The 25,620-nt window shown below is 38.6% G+C and overlaps 2 protein-coding genes across 3 annotated transcripts in view; both read left to right on the top strand.

Moving 5' to 3' along the window:
• Positions 1 to 689: 689 nt before the first annotated feature.
• Positions 690 to 25,620, top strand: part of LOC115209847 (rhodopsin, GQ-coupled-like) — a 74,232-nt gene continuing 49,301 nt past the window's right edge. For both annotated transcript variants that reach the window (XM_036501244.1, XM_029778415.2), the window contains exon 1: positions 690 to 745. The gene's annotated coding sequence lies outside the window, so the exon portion shown is untranslated. The remainder of the gene's footprint in view (positions 746 to 25,620) is intronic.
• Positions 2,083 to 17,215, top strand: LOC115209523 (craniofacial development protein 2-like). Its single transcript, XM_029777953.1, has 4 exons — positions 2,083 to 2,149; positions 3,912 to 3,963; positions 5,054 to 6,033; positions 17,070 to 17,215. Exons 1-4 carry the CDS (start codon positions 2,083 to 2,085, stop codon positions 17,213 to 17,215), a joined length of 1,245 nt encoding a protein of 414 aa, XP_029633813.1.

The raw sequence follows: 25,620 nt of genomic DNA on the forward strand, positions 1-25,620 counted from the left end.
TATTAGCAATTTGAACTTAAAGGCTTCTATTAATTTTGTCTATATATATATATATATATATATATATATATATATATATATAATATATATATATATATTATATATATATATATATGTGTGTGTGTGTGTGTGTGTGTGGTGTGTATGTATATATATATATATATATATTCACACATATATGTACATATATGTATGTGTGTGTTTGCGTCAGTGTTTGTTTCCCATCGCCGCAGGCATAAAATCTTAAAAACAGTAAAACATTTGAAACCAATAATTTTTTCTAACGAATAAACATGTAAATACCTCACCATCTTCTCTCCTTCCACATACACCATAAATCATCCCCATAATATACATAAAAAGCATGTTTAAAGTTTTACACAAAAGAGCTACTATAGAAATTATCTAAAAATGTCCCTATTTCCAAGCAAAATCCTCACAAAAGATGTTCTAATATAAATCCACAAGCATAAATACACACATATAAATATATATTTACGTGCAAGCAAGTTGGAAGAGTCTTTCCTATATTTAATTCTTCTTTAAATTTTTTAATCAACTTTTCAAAATAAATTTCATTCCCATTTTTATTCGTGTATATACACACTTTTTATAATGCTTCATTTTCGCATATATTCACAGGAGGCCTAATATGATATATCATAAAATACCCATGTTTGAAACTGAGTTGAAAATATATTTATAAACACATAGTCCTCAAATTCTGCCTTCATAAAACACAAAGGTTAGAATTTCTACACATTAGTCAAATTGCTTATAGAACAATGAACCCCTAGAGAGGAACATATAGACCAACAACCTTAACACTTACCCACCTCTTGTGAACATCAAAACACAGGATAAACAAATTTCTGTTCTAACAACATAAAATGCCAGGCTAATAACCCCCACCTTCCAAATACAAATAGGAAGTACCCTAAATAACAATAAGTAAAGAAACTGAGCAGCCAAAAAATATCACCTTTTTACAAAAAAAAAAGCTAACAACTATTGTTGAGGTTTTGAATACGAGACTAAACTTTGAACCTTTGATCTTTGCATTTTCAAAGCAAAGGATTAAATCCAATAAAAGCAAATATAACTAAAACTACTGGAATATTCTAGACCTACCCACATCCTTTTTGTGAACCTTCTAAAAACCAATCCGGATCTTTTCAGTTTGAACAGCAGTTTTTTCTAGCGGTGTCATATTAAATTGTCACCCATAATTATGACCCTAGTATCGATCTATTGCATTTCAATCTGTTTTAGGGTTAGGGTTAGTTAGGGTTAGTGGGGGAAGGGTATCTTTTTTTCTTCAGAAATGTAAATAAACCCAATCTGTTTCTTAAACGAGGGACATATTCATACGGCACAGAATGTTTTCACCACAACAGACATCATTGATTGGTTGAAATTGAAGAAATCGAAGAAAAAAACAACAAATATCTCACAAACTATAGATTTTTCTCAGTAAAGCCAAGAGAAAAATATGTTTTATAAACACATTCTACCTGTATACGAAGTTTAAAAGTGTTTAGTTACGTGGAAATTATTTTAAAAAACTGCCGTTCAAACCGAAAAGATCCACCAATCCAATGATCTAAGTGGAACATGCCTAAGCATACACACCTGCTTACAAAGTTCTACATACATAAATAAATCCTAAACAGCGACACAACCCCAAATTTAATCAATAAAAATTTCTCTAAAACACCTCTCTACTACAAACCACCCTACAACCTAGTTACCACTCCACTCAAACCTACACACCTAAGTAAGATTTTAACTCACAGAGACTATATAAAGTTAAGATTAACTTAAACACATTGCAGTCCGCCGATGGCTTACCTGGTCGGAAGTTCGAAACTGTCTTTGATCTTAGTTTTTAAGATGACTCAGAGAGTCCACTTCAAAATCCACTCGTTCAAATTCAATGAAGTTTTCTCATAAGTTTCTGGGAGAATAATTATCCCTTTCAGATTAGCTTTGAGCCTATCTTTCTGCCTTAGTCAAAGTTTTCCCATGCTTCTATAGCTCTTTGGGACAGTAATAAAGTTAGCTGCACGACAGATGCGAAGAATGGAACATTTCTTCCTGGAATCTGTGGAAATGGTGAAACGGTTAAAGAACAACTGCCTCGATATCTGTAGGTTCCCTACCTTGATTATAAATTCACAGTTTTACGAATAATTATTGGAGTATTTTGTTAGGTGCATAGCTAAGTGGTTAGAGCGTCGGGCTTACAATTGTGAGGTTCTGAGTTCGACTCCCGGACCGGGCTGTGTGTTGTGTTGTTAAGCAAGGTATTTTATTTCACGTTGCTTCAGTTCACTCAGCTGTAGGAATGAGTTGCGACGTTCTGTTGCTAAGCTGTATCAGCCTTTACCTGACCCTAGGACAACAACGGTGGCATGGACAGAGGAAACTGGTATAAATGGGCGATTGCTGGTCTTCCACAAACAACCTTGCCCGGACTTGTTCCTCTGAAGGAAACTTTCTAGGAGCAATCCCATGGTCAGTCATGACCAAAGGGAGATCTTTATCATTTATTTGGTTGTTACAAGATGTTTATTTGATTGTTACAAGATGGCATGCTCAAAAAGCTAGGATTACCAGTCAAAGAAAGTGACCAACTAATACTTTACGATTAAAGTCTATAGATAGAATAGTTAAAGTATGCAATGCATTTCCATTTTTGATGTCCAAATTCCAACGATATAGCTTTGTTACTTTGTCAGAAAATAGCTCCTTGAAGGAAATCACACAAGCACACACACACACACACACACACACACACACACACACACACACACACACATATATATATATATATATATATATATATATATGTATATGTATGTATATGTATGTATGAATGTATGTATGCATGTATGTAACTATGCATGTATGTAGGAATTACATATATTCGAAGGGTTTCCACACAGTTTCTGTCATATATACAAGAAATTATTTTACTCGAGTTTACTGTGGAACATATCAACTAGAAATGATACGCAGCGAGATTAAACCTAAATTCAAGTGGTTGTAATATATAATTATTAACCACACAACGTGTATCTGACTAGCACTTCATTTTCGTTGATCTCTGTCTTAAACTCAAAACGTAAAGATTTTTAACTAAATATCACTCAACATTTTGTCCGATGTTTTACTGATTATTACAGTCTACTAACGATCATGATCGTGGCGAGTGCCGGGCGATAGACCAGGTCGTTGAGACCACAATATATCTTCGATACGCATTTGAAACCATTTAACTTTATTTACTCATCCAATACTCTTGAGAAAGCCACGCGGCTTATAATAACATATTTCACCTGCTCTGAAACATAGGATACCGTGTCTATTCAAAAAGAATCTAATCAATATTTATTGTACACTTGAATCGTAGGAAAGTCTTCAATGATAATACTGGTCCTTTTTTAAAAAAATCGATACACACACACGCGCATACATGCACACACACATATACATATAGATACATACATACACATACATATATACATACATATACATGCACATATGTATAAATATAAATTGTAGGCTTCGATCACACACGCACATACACACACGCACATACATACGTACATACATACATGCATACGTGCATACATACATACGCATACATACACACACACATACATACGCATACATACATACACATATTTACTTATATGATTCGTTTGAAATATGAAGTGCCTACATATGTTCTTATGAGGTTAAACACGTAATTTATTTTGGGCTGAAGATAACATTGATTTTAATGAAATTAATCGGCTTGTGCGCTCCATAAATAGAACAAATTCATTGAAACTAAGCGAAGCATTGAATATCGAACACCTATAAAAGTGTGTCTATTTGTGCAAAACTAACATTTTTCTTCTCAGTGAATGATTTGAACAACGCCACTCAGAAATGCAACAACACAATATACAAAATGTATCCTTTGCTAGTAAATGACTGAACACATAGAAGTTGCTTCATTTATTTCTCTCCTTGAGCGCCAAATTATTCATACTTAAATTGTTTCGATAGTTTTGTCATTACATTTCTGCCGTTCCTGTTCAAGTGCACGAAGTACACGCAACAGATTTTGCGTGCGTTTAGTTTCAGGTATATTAAATGAAAACTGTTTTTATTGATAGCAATTAGAGTTCTGGAGAATAATTTCTATAAAGTGAGCTAACAAGTATAATTACTTTCGCTGAAGAAATTCATATATAAAATATTAGATGCGTGTATCTGTCATTGTTTCTAAAATATATGCAATTGTTGTTTTATCTCTAGGTCAGCTCTGATTAATCAAACCTATTATCAAAGGTATTCCAGTCTTGAAACTCGCGATTTTTTGCGTATCTAGGGCTCTACTGTCCAGTATATCGTTCTTAATTGAAGACTGTAGAGTGCGATTTAAGGAAATTTGGTTGCTATTCCTGCTGGTCAAGCGATTCGTAAAGACTCCCTTGCAGCATAATAAGCAGTGCATCAGATTGAAGATCAAATTCTAACATGAAAAACAGTATAATAGCAATTAATGAGAGCGACCAGAATAAATTTCATGCGGTTTATAGTTATGTCTCCTCAGGAAATTGACTTCGCCTTCTTTCTATTGTCCTGGGACAATAGATAACCTTACAATAAATCACTCGGTCCGTAGCTTAGAAATACTGGTTGACGTCCAGCGGGAACAGCTTTGTTTCATGGAGGAGGAAATATCTTCTTTAGTACTTGGTTGTACAATGCTTTCCAATGTGTGTAGTAGTGGAGCGCGCACACATTATTAGCCATTTGAAAAGACTATGGAATTTACAATTAACTGCACCAGGGTTCCTCTTCCCCAGGGAACCAGACCTAATGGTATACCTGCGGATGTAGGTCCAGCCCCTGCTTTGCCGGGTCCTGTCTCGGATCACGTTGCACCTCCAAGGGCATCCATTGACGGTGATGCCCTCAATCTTAACAGACGGGTATCACCTGATGGAGAAGAGTCAGCTCCCAACCAAACAACACCAAACAAACACCTCATCAGCTGTAGAAATCATACGATACTCAGCACCCTCAATGCCCGCACCCTCGGCCCTCTTGGCCGTCTAGAAGAACTTGGTGCAAATGCAGAATCACATGGCATTGATATAATAGCTGTCCAAGAACACCGATTTTACCACCCTGACAACATCCTCAAATACCATCAAGTCGGTTCTTATCAACTTGTAACCTCCTCAGCATCAAAGAATACTGTTAATTCAACAGTTGGAGGTATCGGATTTCTACTTTCATCAAAAGCTAGTGATACTCTCTTGAGTATAGAGTCAATCTCACCTAGAATTATGGTGCTTGAGATAGATGGAAACCCGAAAACAACATTGGTATGTGTGTATAGCCCACATAATTCGTCTGTGGCAGACGAGATTGAGAATTTTTATGCAACCCTTCGTTCAACCATTGAGCAAGTACCTCTCCATAATTTTCTAGTTATAGCTGGTGATCTGAATGCTAGACTAGGATCCGATGAGACCAAGTTTACTTTCAACTCTAAAACTAATCGGAACGGAGAAATGCTCAAAGACTTCTTGGAGGAATTTAATCTCTACACCTCCAGCAATTCTTTTATGAAACCAAAAGGTCAACTTTGGACATTTGAGTCCCCACTTGGTGATAGGGCACAAATTGACTACCTCATCTTTCGAAAGAAATGGCGCAATAGTGTTAAAGACTCGAGATCCTACTCTTCCTTTAGTTCTGTCGGCTCTGACCACAGAATTGTATCAGCTACCGTTAAGCTTAGTCTTCGCTCATCCAAAAAAGCTAAGCCTCATCCGATGAAAATGATCGACTGGGAGGAAGTCTTATCTAACCCCGATATGTCCAAACAATTTACTATTGAGGTCTATAACACATTTCAATCTCTGTCTACTTCTGAAATAGACGCTGAGAACATTGAAGAAGTATACAGCAGCCTCATCAAATCAACAGAGGAAGTTGCACTGGCTACTCTTCCCAAAAGGAAGAGTAGGGGCCAGAGCAAACCTTCTAATTCCCCAAATGTCATCGAAGCCAGAAACCATCTAAAGTCTATATCACTAGCTTATCACCGTTCTCCATCCCAGTCACTGAAGATCCAACTCATAGCTGCCAAGAAGAATCTTGATGAGGCTTACTTGAACGCCGAGGTCGACTTTATCAATGGCAAAATTAGTAAACTATCCAAAGAGCACATTAGTAAAAAACACCATCTTGCCTGGAAATCCATCAAAGACCTATCAGGCAAAAATTCTGGGTCATCAATTAGAATTAAAGGGGGATCAGCTAAGAAGCGTTTAGAAAATTGGTCAACCCATTTTAAAAACCTCCTTGGGAAGAATGCCAAAAATCCCTGATAACCCCACTCTTCCAAGTGTGCCTATATCAGACACGCTGGACATCAACACCTCCCCTTTTACCATATTTGACTAACAGCAACAACCAAGCAACTAAAAGCCTCGAAACCATTTGGTCCCGACAACATCCCAGCTATAATTTGGAAGGATGATAGATTTCACACACTTTTGCTTAACCTCTGCAACCACACACTTTCCACCTTTGTCGCTCCAAAGATTTGGCACCAATCTCAAATCATTCCAATACCCCAAAAAAGGCGATTTATCCCTCGTCACCAACTACAGGGGTATATCTCTAATGTCAATTGCTGCAAAACTGTACAACAAACTGATCCTAAATCGTCTTGTCCTTTTTGTTGAACCTTTGCTCCGAAAGAACCAAAATAGATTCAGACATGGGCGCTCACAGATACTATACCTACGCAGACTTATTGAAGAATCAAAAGCATTTAATCGCGATCTTGAAATGGTATTTGTAGACTTTTCTAAAGCGTTCGATTCTGTAGATAGGTACAAGATGTTTAGAATCCTTAAGCTCTATGGGATACCAGACAAAATCATTTCTGCCATCAAGGTCCTCTACACAGATACGTCTTCAACCATCTTAACCCCTGATGGAGAAACATCATCTTTCTCAATCAAAGCCGGAATACTGCAGGGAGACATACTCGCCCCATTTCTTTTCATCATTGTTGTTGATTATGTGCTACGTATGTCAGTTGATAACATCTCTGGCAAGGGCTTTGAAATAAAACCAAGAAGAAGTTCCAGACACCCAGATGAGTACTTGACAGACACTGACTTTGCTGACGACATCGCTCTTATCAGTGATTCTCTCTCCAATGCCCAGTCTCTTTTACAATCTCTTGAACAAGCTTCAAATTGTGTAGGTCTTTACCTCAATGAGGCCAAAACTGAATACATAAACAAGTGCCTGTCCAACAGTGATTGCATCATCCATACTCTCAACAATGCGCCCTTAAATATGGTTTCTGATTATAAATATCTTGGGTCATACATATCATCATCTGGAAAAGACTTTCTAACTAGAAAGGGTATGGCCTGGTCAGCCTGTAATGACATGAATAAGATCTGGTCATCAAATCTAAGTAGAGACTTCAAACTTGAAATCTTCAAAGCCACAGTCGAACCAATTCTACTATATGGTTCAGAAACCTGGACGTTATCTAAGAAGCTTGAGAGGCGGTTGGATGGAACCTACACTCGCCTCCTTATGAGAGCTCAAAATCTCTCGTGGAAGCGCCATCCAACCAAAATGCAAATATATGGGAAACTACCACCTGTGTCATCTCTTGTGAAAGGTAGGAGAGTCCAGTTTGCTGGACATTGTTGTAGAGTTGAAAAAGAAGTAATTTCTACTCTTCTCCTCTGGAAGCCATCTACTCGCAATACCAGAGGGCGCACACTCTCCTACCCTGATGTAATCTCCAGGGATACAGGCATCCAGCAACAGGACCTCCGTAATGCCATGATGGACCGTGAAGTCTGGCGTAGCATGGTAAATTCCATTGTCTCGACCACGGTCGAACAATGATGATGATGATGGGACTGTTCAGACAACTAAACATCTCTAAACCACCTACGCATCGTGGTTTATAACATCACACAAGTGTGACATTCGAGATTGTAAGCAAATCTTAAAATTTGAAAATAACAAAAGATATTGGATTTATTAACATACCCTGACATTTAAACGATGCCTTTAAAAACAAACTTTGAACATCAAAGATTTTCAGTCTGCAATTTTAAAACTAAAAACAATGGTTCTTTTTTTTTTTTTCTTTAACGAGAAACTAATTTGGATTTGAGGATTTATGTCTGCAATGCTTTTTTCCATGTTTCGCTTGTGTTCGAAATCTGTAAATATATATTTTAATTGCATTTGAAAACATTAGTTTGTTTTACTAACTAAAAATTTAAAGCTGTTATTTCATTTCGAATTTATTAAAGATATAATGTAATTACAATTATAGTTATACATTTAAGGTGCATTCGAAATATATTTTTAAATATATGCTTTAAATGTAAACAAAATATATTTATTATGCAAAACAAATTGTATTCATACATTTTAAATGCGAACAACATGTGCTTATATACAAAACAAGATATACACTTCGAATGCAAACGATTTGCATTTCTATAAAAATACACGTGTACCTAAGGCATACACACATATGCACAGAGAAACGCTTACACCGCCCGTTTTCCCTTTTTGAGAGAAACAACTCAAGTTTTTCTGATGATATTTATAAATTACGCAACCCAACATACATTTTGTTGTCAGGACGTTTTACCCAATTTGAAGGTTTTTTTAATATTACTGAATCCTAAAATGGAATCCATTTTATATCATATCTAGATTTCAAGATACCCAAACGTTCCAATCATCTGTGGGTGAAACGCGTGGAATTTAAGATGGTCAACTTTCTCCTGTCAAAACAAAATGAATACACCAAATATCCATGCTGTTTATGTATGCGGGACAGCAGAGATAAGGGAAAACACTTGGTGATCAAAGAATGGCCGCAACGAATATAAGTTCCAGGGATGTTTAGTGTGGTTGAAGGGCTTTTTGTACAACCGGAAAAATCATCCAACTTCCACTCTATAGAAAGCTTAGTATTATGAATCAGTTCGTTAAGGCTCTGGATAAAGGTGGCGCATACTTTCACTATGCCAAAATAGTCGACAAAATTAGGACTTTGGTCCTAATTCCATCAGAATGGACGGCTTTGCTGGGTTTTACATTCTTGCAATACTTTTACGATATCATGTCTTTAAAGATCAAGTTATATAACGCTCTATCAAAGGATTATCCGGTGCCTGGTGGCTGTTAATCAACAATTGATAGGAAAGGCTTTTCTTCAAATGTCTGGTAGAAACCTTTGCTTTTTTATCTTTTCCATATGTATGTATATATATATATAATATATATATATATATATATATATGTAGGTCCCGGGTTGATCCGGGGTTAACCACAGTAAGTAAGGAATGAAACAGTACTAGTCCTGTAGAAGCTCCTTCTATATAATAAATATATATATATATATATATATACATACATACATACATACAAACACACACGCACACACTCAAACACACACACACACACACACACACACCACACACACACACACACATATATATATATATATATATATATATATATAAGTACAGGCTGCATCCATAGCATCATTATTAAAACAAATGCGACTGTGCGCCTTGCGGTAAACAAATGCAAAGGATTCTACCAGGCGTTTGAAGAAAAAAACTGCCTGTCAAATAATGCTGATAAACAGCAACCACCAAGCGTTAGATAATCTTGCGATATGTATGTGTGTGTATGTATGTATCTATGCATATATATTTGTGTGTATGTTTGCATGTATCTATGTATGTATGTGTATGTATGTATGTATGTGTATACATACATGAATACGTTTATACATACTATGAATATTTATAAATATTAGACAATTAGACAACCATTGTTGTGATGGAATTATAAGGTTGTAAAAGTATGACTTTAAAATAATTATATATATATATATATATATATACAGAGAGAGAGAGAGAGAGAGAGAGAGAGAGAGAGAGAGATTCAAATATATTTTCACTTTGGTCAATCTAGCACAACTGACATATATATGTGTGCATGCGTGTGTGCATGTTTATATGTATGTATGTGTATATATGTGTGTGTGTGTGTGTCTACTTCGTTTTTTTTTTGTACCTGGATTGCAAGATTCTTTATGTGAATTCGTGTTGAAACAAATTATGTTGTGTCTAGGGGAGAGTAATATTGTCTTAATACCTCATTATCTAACACAATCGTCGGTTCAATTTCCACTCATTTATTATGTATGTTTTTTCTTCCAAAATTTTCGTTGCTTTTGCAACCTTGTCAATGGATGTTGAGTCAACATCCATTGACAAGGTTACAAAATGCAATGAAAATTTTAGAAGAAAATTATAAATAATAAGTGAGTGGAAGGCGAAACGGCATGTTAGATAAGGCACGAAAACAATATGAATGTCCCCAGACACAACACACACAAACGAATATATATATATATGTGTGTGTGTGTGTGTGTGTGTGTGTGTGTGTGTGTGTGCGTGCGTACATAGTGAATGAGTGTGTAAAACAGAGAGAAAGAGCGAGAGAGATGAGGTGAAGAATTTTACGATGGTCCATAAATTTTCTCATGCTGATGTTCCGTGACAAATTTTTTCACTCAATATTTGAGTATTTTTCCTGACAGAATAGACAGTAGCTTCAGAAACTCTCCTGCATCCATCAGCGATCAAAGCTTAGTCATACACTTTGGTGGGCTGCGCAGTAACACAACGAAAACCTGATAGTAAATTTCGAACGGTGAATTCAGCAACCCCATCTGGCCAAAACAGCTACTCTGCGTTGATAAAGAGCAATTACTCATAAACTAGTCCACAGATAGTGTGTCGTATAGCCAGCTAGAAACGATGTTTCCTGGGGCTAAAACAACAGTAAGATCATCCCTTTCGCGACAGCCACATTATGTTGGTAAATAGCCTTTACTTTATATATATATATATATATATATATATATATATATATATATATATATATATATAAATTTATATAAATAAGGATAAGATCGTTAGTTTAAAATAAAATAACGATTTTATCAAGTGGTCAGCGTGGAAAAATTAACTTTCAGAGGTAATAATTATTAAAATTATAAATTAGGGTGTCTACGAGATACCACCATGTTTTCTCTCCGAGTTGTGATATGGAAAATTAAGGTGGTTTTAGAGTCAGATCATCGCTGCTATTTTCAGCATGGTGGTATCTCGTAGATACCCTAATTTATAATTTTATACACACACACACACACACACACACACACACACACATATATATATATATATATATATAAATATATATAAAGGTAAATATGCAGTGGGAATGAACCCGGTGGGAATGAACCCATGTGGTTGATAAACAAGCTACTTACCACACATCCACTCCTGCGCCTATATATATATTCTTTAAGACCCCCTTCGGTCATGAATAACTATGGGATTGCACCTAGAAAGTTCCCCTCCGAGGCACAAGTCCGGGTAACGTTGTTTATGGAAGACCAAAAGTCACCCATGCATACTTGTGTCCCCTCTCCACACCACTGATGTTATCCAAGGGAAGGGCAGATGCCAATACAGCTTGGCATTAGTGACGTCGCAATTAATTTCTTCAGCTGAGAACTGAAGCTACGTGAAATATAATGTCTTACTCAAGAGCACAACAGACAGCCCTGTCCGGGAATCGAACTCACTGCCACATGATTGTGAGCTCGACGCTTTAACTACTGAGTCATGTGTGTATGTGTGTGTGTGTGAAGGTGTGTGGCCGAGTGGTCAGAGAGTGCCTCTCACGATCGCAAGATTGTGGTCCCGTAAGATCGCAAGATCGTAGTGTTGTGTTCTTCATTTCACGTTGCTCTAACCCTTCCAGCCGAAAATGGGATAAACCTTCGACGGACTGGGGTTTCGTTTAAAGGGGAATGTTGGCCTGCTCGCTTAGCCAGCAAGGTAGCATCATCGAAGGGTAGATCATTGCGAGGAAGCGCTTTGCGACCAGCCGTGTATAACAGCATCCAATACTCCACTCGATACAGTGATGTGCGTGTGTGTGCGTGCGTGAGTGTGTGTGCCTGTGTGCGTGAGTGTGTGTGTATGTGTTTGCGGGCATGCGTGTGCGCGCGCGCCAGCGTGATATATACCATATTTATTACATTTTTCGAAATCTACTTTCAAATATGTAAGAGCAATGCCACAACTTTCTCTCGCTACATATGGAAAATAGAAGAAAGTCACATCAGCTTTAAAACATTTTAATCGATATTAACGAGTAAGACATATGTCAACGGCATCTCCTTCGTAATCGCTTTAACGAATATATATATATATAACGAATTAAATATATATAATGAATATATATATAAATATATAAATATATATATATATATATATATATATATATATATATTATATATATATATATATATATATATATATATATATATATATATATCAAAGCGTTTCCAAGACACCAGACATATTAAATACAATCGAATGAATTAGCAAATGCTAACTGGCAAATAAATTTACTTCACTAACTTCAATAGATTATTCGAACTACATTGAGATACCGGATGCAAATCTCTGTTATATCAGAAGTATTCTCACCACCACTCTAGTTCTAACCAGCCGCAAGTCCACAACACGATATTCCATTACCACAATATCAACAGATAGTATCGAAATTACTACTGACAAAGTATTAGGAGTTAGCGTGGGCGGGAAATTGGATATGTATGTATGCTTAGGTGAATACACACATACATAGATACATACACAAACACACACACGATCGTTCATACATACACTGCATGCATACGAAAATCCATGGACTTACGATGAAAGATATAAACTTGTCTTTCACTGCGTTTGAAGACTTCCGACACCAAAGTAACAAACTAATGAAAAACAAAAGCCAAAACGATATGATGAAAATTTGCTTAAGAATCCCACTGATGTTTTGAATTCTATTATGTCAGTAGAGAGAGAGAGAGAGAGAGAGAGAGGAGAGAGAGAGTGAGTGTGTGTGTGTGTGTGTGTGTGTGTGTGTGTGTGCGCGCGCGTGTGTGTGCATGTGTGTGTAGTGCGTGCGTGTATGCATGTGAGTGTGTGTGTGTGCATACACATGCGCATAGCTATTAGAAGAAAGTTACGCCAACTTAAAAACATCATAATCGATATTAACATTTAACAATAAATATGTCAACAGCCCCATTCTTTGTACTGTCCGTTCGTGTGTGTTTGTGCATCAGTACACATATACAAATGTATATAAGTACCTAAATTTATGTACATATAATATACATGTATACATATCCTCGCACCATATATATATATATATATATATATATATATATATATATATATATATTTGTAAAAAATGAAGTTCGAAAATGCTGCTGTATTATACAATTTTTAATTTTTATATATACATTATAACATGTTTCAGTTCCTGAAATGAACCTTATCAAAAAAACTTATATATAAAAAGAGACAGCTCATGCCGTCAAACACAAGAAATTCATTTATAATACACAACGGACTCAGACATCTTAGAGTTCATGTATAGTTGATATATAGTTCATGTATAGTTGATATATAGTTTGAAGTATATGTTCAAAGTGTTCGATGCAGTGGCCCACGGTGGCGATACGTATTCAATACAAAAAACAGATCAAAGTGGTGGAAAGCGGTCAATACAGAAGATATATGTTTCCGAAAGAGCGAGGAATTCATTTTTACCTTAAGCAATTGTGATGACCCATGGTGGAAGTTCGCTGGGTGGTTCTCAGCGAACTTCCACCATGGGTCATCACAATTGCTTAAGGTAAAAATGAATTCCTCGCTCTTTCGGAAACATCAATCTTCTGTATTGACCGCTTTCCACCACTTTGATCTGTTTTTTGTATTGAATACGTATCGCCACCGTGGGCCACTGCATCGAACACTTTGAACATATACTTCAAACTATATATCAACTATACATGAACTATATATCAACTATACATGAACTCTAAGATGTCTGACTCCGTTGTGTATTATAAATGAATTTCTTGTGTTTGACGGCATGAGCTGTCTCTTTTTATATATAAGTTTTTTTGATAAGGTTCATTTCAGGAACTGAAACATGTTATAATGTATATATAAAAATTAAAAATTGTATAATACAGCAGCATTTTCGAACTTCATTTTTTACAAATATATACCTACTCGTATACGAGCTAATCCTATTATAAATATATAAATATATATATATATATATATATATATATATATATATATATATATATATATATATATATATATATATATATATATATATATATATATAATATATATATATATATATATATATATATATATATATATATGTGTGTGTGGTGTGTGTGTGTGTGAAGGCGCATGGCTCAGTGGTTAGAGCGTCGAGCTTACGATCGTGAGGTTGTGAGCTCGAATCCCGGACCGGGCTGCGTGTTGTGTTCTTGAGCAAAGCACTTTATTTCACGTTGCTCCAGTTCACTCAGCTGTAGAAATGAGTTGCGACGTCACTGGTGCCAAGCTGTATCGACCTTTGTCTTTCCCTTGGATAACACTGGTGGCGTGGAGAGGGGAGGCTGGTATGCATGGGCGACTGCTGGTCTTCCATAAACAACCTTGCTCGGACTTGTGTCTAGGAGGGTAACTTTCTAGGTGCAATCCCATGGTCATTCATGACCGAAGGGGGTCTTAAAGAATATATATATAGGCGCAGGAGTGGCTGTGTGGTAAGTAGCTTGCTTATCAACCACATGGGTTCATTCCCACCGGGTTCATTCCCACTGCATGGCACCTTGCGCAAGTGTCTTCTACTATAGCCTCGGAGCGACCAAAGCCTTGTGAGTGGATTTGGTAGACGGAAACTGAGAGAAGCCCGTCGTATATATGTATATATATATATATGTGTGTGTCTTTGTGTGTGTGTGTGTGTGTGTGTGTATGTTTGTGGGTCTGTGTTTGTCCCCCCAACATCGCTTGACAACCGATGTTGGTGTGCTTACGTCCCCGTAACCTAGCGGTTCGGCAAAAGAGAACGATAGAATAAGTACAAGGCTCCCAAAGAATAAGTCCTGGGGTCGATTTGCTCGACTAAAGGTGGTGCTCCAGCATAGCCGCAGTCAAATGACTGAAAAAAATATGAAGACGGGAATGATACGCAGTAATATACATCTGGAAAATCCTAGAAGAATTCGTGCCAAACTTTGGCATTGTCAGTTACACAAACAGAACGGAGCGCCACTAATTAATATCAAAAATTCCAATATTGCCATCAGAATACAGGATCAGATACTGCAACAACTTGGACTCCAAGGGTCCACAGCTCTTCGGTATCCTCCCACAAAACCTGAGAGGCCATTATGAGGTGGATGTAGGCGCTTTCAGAACCAAACTGAATATCCTCCTCACAGGAGTTCTGGATGAATCTACCTCAAGGCAAGAAACACAGATGAGGACAGCAACATCAAACTCACTCATTCTCCAAATGGTACACATCAGAGAAGCTTTAGTGAAAGTGTAGTAAAGCAAACAGCGGTGCCCCAGCGTGGCCGCAGCCCTCGGGCTGAAACTAGTAAAATAATACATATATAATTTATGTACATACATATACACACACACTTGCACACACATATACACACACACACTGCCGTACACTATCTTCATCAGCTGTTGATTGGAGATCACAGTGATTTCGCCACTCTGACAGTATCGCTCCTTCTGTAATGCCTAAAAGCATTTATGCTACCAGTGAAAGTCCATGTTATTTTGGCCCTTATTGTAACACACCTTCTCCCTCATCATCCATCTAGTTTCCATAGTAAATTGGGTGCAGCTCTAACCATTACAACCATGCAGCAACTATTTCATTTTACTGCTTGCTAAATATTTGTTTTATGTTCCCTTTTACAAACATCTATCGCATTTTTATCCGTTCCCACATCAGTGCTAAATCTCCATTTTGTTTTACAAACCTCCCTCATCTTCTTGTCCCACACTGAAAGTTTGCTACTTTCAGTCTTTCTCTTCCCTTTTTCTCTTTCTTTCTCTCTCTCTCACTTGTCTGTCTTTCTCTCTCTCTCTCTCTCTCTCTCTCTCTCTCTCTCTCTATTGTTATCTTTTTCTCTCTCTCTCTCTCTCTCTCTCTTGCTATCTATTTATTAATGCAAAGTTGCAACTGATTAATGCTTGTACGCATGCCAGCTACAAACAGAAACTAATAGATATAATTATTTTAAGTTGGAAGTCAAGTTTTACGAATGCGAATTCAATTTACTGTCTTGATGAAAGATAGCCTTGCCTTTCTTATTACAAATTGCTACCACTGAAAAATAAATCCCAAGGACAGTTGCTGTACTGCATGATAGAGAATACTGTTTTGCTAATGTCAAATTTATGTAGGATACTCAAAAGTTAGAATCCTTATAATCACTTTATGGCCATGTTAGTAAAACGTAAAACATTTATTTGAGGTGATAATATAACAATGCTCAGAATTGCCAAAACTATGATAGGTGCCGATATACCATCAAGGCTCATCACAAACTTAAAATCATTTCTTCGTTATTGTCTGCGCTGCAGTTCCAATATTTGGATATTTGGATGTGGGTTTTGCTCTAGCCATTCTAGTTCCCACGCGGTGTATGAATGATTAGTTCACCTAACCATCTAATTTCCATAAATCTTTTTCAAATTATTTTAAGAATTAGATAATTTGAAGAATGGTAGATGATATATCACAATTAGTAAGTTCAAATGAAATAGGAGTGATTTCATACTTACTTCATCTTGTGTTCATCTATATTAATAAAGGCGAAATTCTGTCTGTCCGTCTGGAACTCCTGTATCTTAGTCTATATTTGCTCTATATAACATATACATTTTTGGAATCAGGATGATCCTGGGATTGAAAATCTACCCTTCATTTGGTTCTTGAACATCCAGCATTGGGGTCTAATTTAAAAGCATTTGTGTTGCTATTTCTTGCAGGTAAAGCGATTGTAAGAGGTTTCAATGCTATAGTACAAGAGTTACCTCCTTTAGCTTTAAGTTTTAGTAAGAAATTTAATGGTTCTTTAATCATTTCCAGTCATCAGACTGCGGCCACATTAGGGAACCACCTTGAAGAATTTTAATGGAACAAATCGACACCTGTTCTTTCTTTTTTTGTGCCTGGCACTTTTCTATTGGCTTCTTTTACCGAACCGCTAAGTTACGCGAACGTAAATACATCAACACCAGTTGTCAAGTGGTGGTGGGGGACAAACATAGACATCAAACAACAACAACAACATATATATATATATATATATATATATATATATTATATATATATATATACATATATATGTACGTATATATGTATGTATGTATGTGTGTATACGTTATTCAAATTTTTAAAAAAACTCCAAAACTTTGTGAACTTACAAATTTTTCATTTAAACTGAATTTAATTCAATACCCTATTGGTAGGGTACCAATAAAAGCCTTATTATTATTGTTCCCTATCATTTTGGGCCCAATTATCCCTCCACAGGAACTAGCTTGAAAGTCCACACGGACTGCAGCTTTTAAGCTAGTATTTAATATGCTTGAATTTGATATATATCATACAAATTAAACTACGAAATATATAATCAATATTAATTTTCAAATTTTGGTACAGGGCAACAATTTCGGAGGAGGGGATAAGTCGATTGCATCGACCTCAGCACTCAACTGCTACTTATTTTATCAACCCCAAACGGATGAAAGGCAAAGTCGACCTCGGCGGAATTTGATCTCGGAGCGTAAAGGCGGGTGAAATGCCGCTAAGCATATTGTCCGGCGTGCTAACGGTTCTGTTTGCTCGCCGCCTTATAATATATTATCTATTTTGAGCAACTATCTGTTGCACAGTGAATTAGACACCGTGCCACGCATGTATTGAAAAAGAATATCAATTCTTACATGAAAGATAACTTTTCATTAGTAATGAAATATCATCCTGCTAAACCGGATATGCATTCATTAAAACAATTCTAGGCAATTTATAGCTACTCTTTCGCCTGGGCAACGCTGCACTAAGTATTCTGCTAGTGCATGCGCGCGCTTGTGTGTGAAAATGTAGTAATGCTACGACAGTAATAGTTAATTTACATCTTTCATAAGAAGATTTACTCTTTGTAATTTCTGTAGCTGGGAGTTGTGGTGAACAGCTTTGACAAGTCTTAAAAATACGAAACAAACGTTGATCGAATCTTCATCCTCAGCTACAGAAGACTCTGTCACCAGTTTAAATATTTTCATATCAAGAATAGATACATATTTATAAAATATATCGTAAATAATTTTACGTATTCAATCAACACAATGCTGTGCTGGAGATTTTGTGAATTAATTTCGTCCGTCAAACATGCATTATGAAATAGTTCATAGTTGTAATGGTAATAATTTTTCCAAGCCAGCTTCAGGTTGCATTATCAAATTTGCACTCTTGGAATCTTAAAATTTAATAGCTCGCCACAGCGTCGCTAGTGAAAGTAAAGTTGGTGGTGTGAGAGGATAATGAAAATAGAAAGGAAAATGCGTATATTTGAAAGCGGGTATAATAAAGAGACAGAAAGGTGAGAAAACAAGAGAGAGAGGGGAGAATAGAGAAAGCGAGAGAGAGAGGAAGAGAGATACATGCGGTCGAAGATTGACACATATTTCATATATAAATGCAGAATAAAGTCGTATACTCAGCCTGAGGCAAACGTAATAATAACACTAGATTTTCACCTGTAGAAAACTTAATATTTAGCTGTCGAGCACAGTGAAGCACGTTCGCTGGACTTTACCATCGGAAAGCAAATAAATTTCAAGTTCTGTACTACTGCTGCTACTACTACTACTACTACTACTACTACTACTACTACCACCACCACCACCACCACTACTACTACTACTACTACTACTACTACTACTACTACTACTGACAATAATAATTAGGAACAATACAAAACAAGGGACAAGTGGGGTTTAAAAGTGTAAACTACACAAACAAAAACAGTTAAAAAATACTAAACGACAAAATTCCCCAATAGCGGGGAGTTCCACTCAGGGCCAACCATGATACTTCACACATCCTGGTCACCCAGACTGCCAAGGGTACGCCAAGTAGGCACCCCTCCTCCCCTCAACTGCTCCTGCTTACAGACGAATATTCAGAATAGGCCTATTCACACGAACCAATCTCGCAACATTCACCCACCTTTCAACAAAATTACTGGTGGTGGTGGTACTACTTCCCTCTCAAACCCTCGCTTTCCTTTTCAAGTGGAACTTGAAAAAGTCGATGATGGATCGGCCGAAGAGGAAAGTGTCTGTCTTCAGTCCTACACTACCTCTTTCCCTATAGTCACCAGGCAGAAGAGAACTGCCGTTCCCTCCAGGCCCCCCCAAAAAAGACGGTGGGGTGATCCTCACAATGGACTCGGCTAATAACCGGATCCATCCTACACGTGACAACAATTGTCCGATAAAACTTCACAGGTCAGTAATGCAAGACACTGGACGAGTGCATGCAAGACGGTGTCATCACCCTGGGACACACCTGGACAGGTCCGTCTGATAGCACTTCCGTGTCTATAGAGCTTGTATCAAATCGGCAGAGCTTCCCATTACCAGGCCAGAAATTTCTGGAAGTTATCCATAGGCCCTGTCCCGAAAGTCCTCCGGAAAAGTCCGTTTAGTTGATCCCTCTCGATGCCCAGAATTTCTGCTCTTTCCCACCACTAATCCTCTATAGAATTTCATGGTGGAACTGCCACTGATCCTGTTGCCCGACAGGCAGAAGGCCATGAGCGCTTGCTGACACTCCAAGCACCCTTTCTTGGTCTGCGCTTCACCCAGGACTGTAGATCCATCAATGAGACGAGCTGCGCACACCTGCTCACCGTTAAGGAAATACTGGAGAAGTCGCAGCCTCAGCGCATGTCTGCGCATCATTAGCCACGGCATGCCCAGTCCTCCAATCAGCGGTTGTTGACAGCAGATAGACCTTCTGATAAGCAGAACTCGTCCCTTCCATAGGAAGTGGAAAAGCAAGCGCTCCAACTTTTTCAGGCACGATGTGGGTCAACGGATGACGGTCAGGCAGTAGTAGATGACAGAAGCGATGTACGCATTCTCCACCTCCACCTGGCCCTTCAGGGACAGCTTCTCTGAGATTGGCTACCCTGCTCCCTGCCAGTTCACCTCCCCGTCAGTTCTTGTCTAACTGGAAGTTTGGACCTAACTGGACCACGAGCAATTTAACCGGTCCTTCTGTCCAGCGTCTACAACGCTGTTGGTTGACATGGACTCGCCTATCCAGGTGCCGAGCTACAGGCCGCACTGACTTCTAGTTGATATTTGCTCCTGTTACCGCTTCGTACTCCCTTAGTGTAGTGCTCACCACCTCGATTTCCGAGATGTCCGACACTATTACGGTGACGTCGTCTGTATAAGCCAACACGAACCTTCTGCATCCTTGATCAGGCGGGATGCCCAACAAAACATTCAGCTTCTGCAGCAATGACTCGAGAGCCAGTACGTACAGAAGATTCAATAGGTATCCTTGACGAACCGAACGAGCGATGTTAAACGATTCCGAAAGGTGGCCATTTACATTGACCACCGAACAGATGTCACTGTACATAGTAGCGATCTAGCCTCTGAAAACGAGACCGAAACCCACTGCCGCGAGAACAGCCTCCGAATATTGGTGGTCGTCCCTATCAAAAGCTTTCAACTGATCCAAATTAATCAGGGCCCCACCCATGCCAGGTTCCGTATCCATCCTCTCTATGATGTAGTGCGTGAGATTGAGGTTGTCGCAGATATTTTTGTTTGGGATAGCGCATATCTGCTCGTCACCAACCAACTTATCGACGGCAAGCGCCGACCTCTTGGTTAACACCTTGGCCAAAATCTTATAATCTGCATTCAGCAGAGTTATAAGCCTAAAATTATCAATTTTGTCCCCCTTGTTCGGGTTCTTCCTGAACAGCACCACCACTCCACGGCTCAGAGCACTGGGAATTATCCCGACACCGAACAAATCTGGCATATAAAAATAAAGCTCGAAGAGCAGACCATCCCGCCTGGAGACTTCTCTCTTGCGCAGGTCTTCATCACGTTCCGCATATCTTCGGCTGTTATCAGCATTTCGCAGAGCTCCGCATCTCTGGCCAGTTCGGCGAAGTACCCCTGAAATTCCGCACACATCTGCTAAGACTTGGTTTACATGTGCCCATCACAGCTTCCCTAAGAATTGTTGCTTAGTTTCCACAAAGCGCCCCTGTCACCCAGACCCATTGAACGGCTTTCGTCCCCTCCCGTCTCAGTGCACGCGCCCTAGTTCTGACAACGCAACCTTCATGCTTGACAGTGAAGAATTGATCAAAAGCCAATCTCGCCGCTATCACGTCGGTCGCTATGCCTTTCCTAAGCGACTCTTCTAGCTTCCTAACTAGGTCTCCTTCTATCCTAGATTCCTCTAACGCAATTTTCTGACAAAACCCTATTGCTTCTACTCTAATAGCCCTTTTCAGGGCTATCCACCAACAGCTGTTGACGATTGCACCCGCCAACTCTCGATGGACTAACTTGCTAACTCGGTCTCTGAAAGCTTGGCACGCTGGGAATGACGTGTTCAGCTTCCAGTATCCGGTGCCTTGTCTATGGATCCTATGTCGACCGTACAGATCACAAATTTGTGGTCTATGTAACCGACGACTTTCAAAAGTGGACAACTTACATTACTTCTGTCTACAGGCCTGCAAAATACTCTCTCTCTAGATACGATCTGGGAGACATCCCAAGGAAAACCTTCAAACGTCTGAAAAACTTTGGCTGCTCCACTCCCTTGGGGGCGTAAACAGCGACTTGTCTAAAAGTACCACCTTCACTATCGCTCATGCCCGGGACCACCAACTTCCTGGACCTCTGGGTCCAGTAGGTTCGTCCGAACTTCGAGATCCAGGCCTTTCCTAAACAACACTGCCACCCCACTTCTCCTTCCGAGCCGACTAAGAGATGCGTACATCTCATAATCGTCGAAAATGGTTACAAGATCGCGAGTTTCGGAAATCCTGGTCTTACTGGCTACTATCACGTCCAAACTTAGTGACCTGAGGTCATTGAGCAAACGACCTTGCTTCCAGAATGACCTCAGGCCGTGAACATTTCTGCAGTCCACTCTGACCATTACCATCACAACTCGAAAGGGTTGAGGAAAAGAAAAAGGCAGGTTATTTACCCTCCTGGAGCTCCGGATCTGGTTCCTCTGCAAAACCGGCTAAAAGCCTCTTGGTAGCGCGGATGTTTGGCCTTCCTACGCCATGCGGGAAGTCCCCCTGAATTTCTTTGTATAGTTTGAGGGGTAACCGTATTAACAAATTTTTATTGGCTCTCCTCACGAGACTGTGAGCTTTCTTTTGGGGACTATGTATTGTTGTGGGGCCATTGGTGGATTTGGTTGGGGTTGTGATGGTTGTGGGGATGGTAGTGCTGGTGTTGTTTTTGCTGTGTCTAATTTCGATGTGCTGGAAGTTTCTGTGTTTTCGGGTGTTGTAGGTTCTTTTGTTTTCTGTTTCCTTTGCCTGTTTCGTTAATTTTTTTGTGGGGTTCTTTTTTGTGGGGTTCTTCCTCTTCTTCACTACGAGATGAATAGTGGCTAGTGTCTGTATGGTCTGTCTCGGAAAGTGTGAGTGTATCTATGATAGTGTGTGCGTGCTTGTGTGAATGTATGCTTGAGAGAGGGGATGGAAGAAACTCAAAACATGGTGCTCATGGGAACTGTTCATATCCTTCAAAGATATTGTCTATGTAATCCCTAAAATATTCTAATCTCTAAAGAGTATCAAATAACTTTTAAATGTACATAATTGCCAACATCTTCTACTGTCATTTTAGCATCTCACCACCAACTTATAATCAAATTACTTTTAAAACAAGCTTCTAATTTTCTTATGTTTTCTAGACATTCTCTAGAATGTCTATGCAAAACCAAAAATATGGCAACCTAGTCGTAACACCAACTTGAACTTCTAACTTCTTGTCTTTCGAAGTCTCTGGGTGAGACTTGCAGTCAGCTTGTACAAATACAAAGCTAAAACCAAACACATATAATAATAATAAGGATTTCAAATTTTGGCACAAGCCCAGCAATTTCAGAGAGGGGGTAAATCGATTACATCGACCCCAGTGCGTAACTGGTGCTTAATTTATCGACCCCGAAAGGATGAAAGGCAAAGTCGACCTCGGCGGAATTTGAACTCAGAACGTGGAGTCAGACGAAATACCGGTAAGCATTTCGCCTTTCTAACGATTCTGCTACCTCGCCACCTAATAATAACAACAATGACAACAACAACAACAATAATAATAAGGATAATAATAAGCTTGGACACCCTGGGCATCAGAAGAGGGATTTTCCAGGATGATAGTTTACTTCCGTTGCTTTTTGTTTTCTGCATGGTCCCTCTGACCTTGAATTTAGGAAAATGAACCTGAGATATCAGCTAAAGGGAAAATCCCAAACAATCAACCACATTCTCTTCATGGATGATTTGAAACTGTATGGCAAGGATGAGACACAAGTGAATTCCTTGGTGAATACGGTCCACTATTTTAGTGCTGATACTAGAATGGAATTCGGACTCAAGAAGTGTGGAATAATCTACCTAAAAGGTGGCAGGGTACAGTCCCTAGCAGGAATAAAATTACCGAATAAAGACTTGATTAAGCAAATTGAAATGGAAGGCTACAAATACCTTGGCGTACTAAAGTTCAACGAGACAATAGAAAAGGAAATGAAAGAGCAACTGAGGGTGGAATATTTCCAAAGATCAAGATTGGTGTTGCGCTCAAAATCGACCGGATGGAATAAAATCGAAGCAGTTAATACATGGGCGATAGCGTCACTTCGGTATGGAATTGGAATTATAACATAGCAAAAGAAAGTACTGATGAAAATGGATACAAATCAAGAGCAAAAATCTCGAACAGTGAACAAAAATCTCGAGAAGTACGTGAAACAAATAGGAGCTGCAATAAGGGTGGAGCACTTGCAGAAAACTGCACTGCTTGGAACTGCTCGAATACTCCGGAAGTGCTCGAAAAATAAGAGGTGTTACCTTAGTTCACTGGTAGTGAACAACTGACACCGTAGTACATCTCCAACGTTAGAAGCTGTGCAAAGGCAATGATAATAATAATAATAATAATAATAATAATAATAATAATAATAATAATAATAGGAGGAGGAAAAGGAGGAGGAGGAGACCCCCTTCGGTCATGAATGACCATGGGATTGCACCTAGAAAGTTACCCTCCGAGGCACAAGTCCGGGCAAAGTTGTTTATGGACGACCAGCAATCGCCCATGCATACCAGCCTCCCCTCTCCACACCACTGCCAAGGGGAAGGCGAAGGCCAAGACAGCTTGGCACCAGTGATGTCGCAACTCATTTCAACAGCTGAGTGAACTGGAGCATCGCGGAATAAAGTGTCTTGCTGAAGAACACAACACGCAGTCCGCTCCGGGAATTGAACTCACAACCTCACGATCGCAAGCTCGGCGCTCTAACCACTGAGCCATGCGTCTTTACTAATAATACTAATACTAATACTAATAATAATACTAATAATAATAATAATAATAATAATAATAATAATAATAATAATAATAATAAAACATCTGTCTCGAGACAATCGGAAGGAATGCACCTTCAATTCCAAGATGTAGCTTTCTGGCATAATGCATCACGCAGATTCCTCATGGGGATAACGTTCAAAGTAAAACTTTGGAAAATATTCAGTTACTATAATTGAACAAGTAGACAATTCAGTTGATTGAACAACTGGAATATTTATCGTCGAAAAAGACGGAAGATCCACTTTCATTTATTAATTTATATCATACGTATACATACATAGACACACTCAAGCACGCTCGCTCCCGCATATAAACGCAAAGAACTACATATACATTACCAGCAAGGGTCGCAGCCGAAAAGCTGATTGTTGTTTAAGCTTCTAACTAATCTATAAATAAAAAAGGCGACATAAAGTATTAACGTTTCTCCTTTGGTTATGCATTCAGTATACATACGTGCATGGATGTATATGTTACGTGTGTGCGTATGCTGGTTCCAGTGAATAGGATATACATACATACATACAGACATACAGGGTACGATGGGTAAATTATCGCCCTTTTATATTTCTAACTTCACGCATGCACATTGTTTGTTTTTGATTTTGCTAACTACACAGTATAGTAGGTTCAGTTGGGCACTGTCTGTTAGAAAGACAGCACCATGACTCAATTCACTCTACCAGAAATTTGGAAACGACATGCTCTACTGCTTTGTATTCCCACCGGAAGCTCCAGTACGAATATTTCAGAGTGCTTGAGTGTCAATCTGAGGACTGTGCATTCTGAGAGCAAGTATCGAGTGTGATCACTTGTGATGGTGACGTCATGCCTCCATTCATCTTCCTACACGGCCTGAGACTCAGCACGAGGGCCT

This window comes from Octopus sinensis, linkage group LG3 (assembly GCF_006345805.1).
Source record: "Octopus sinensis linkage group LG3, ASM634580v1, whole genome shotgun sequence".
Taxonomy (NCBI): Eukaryota; Metazoa; Mollusca; class Cephalopoda; order Octopoda; family Octopodidae; genus Octopus; species Octopus sinensis.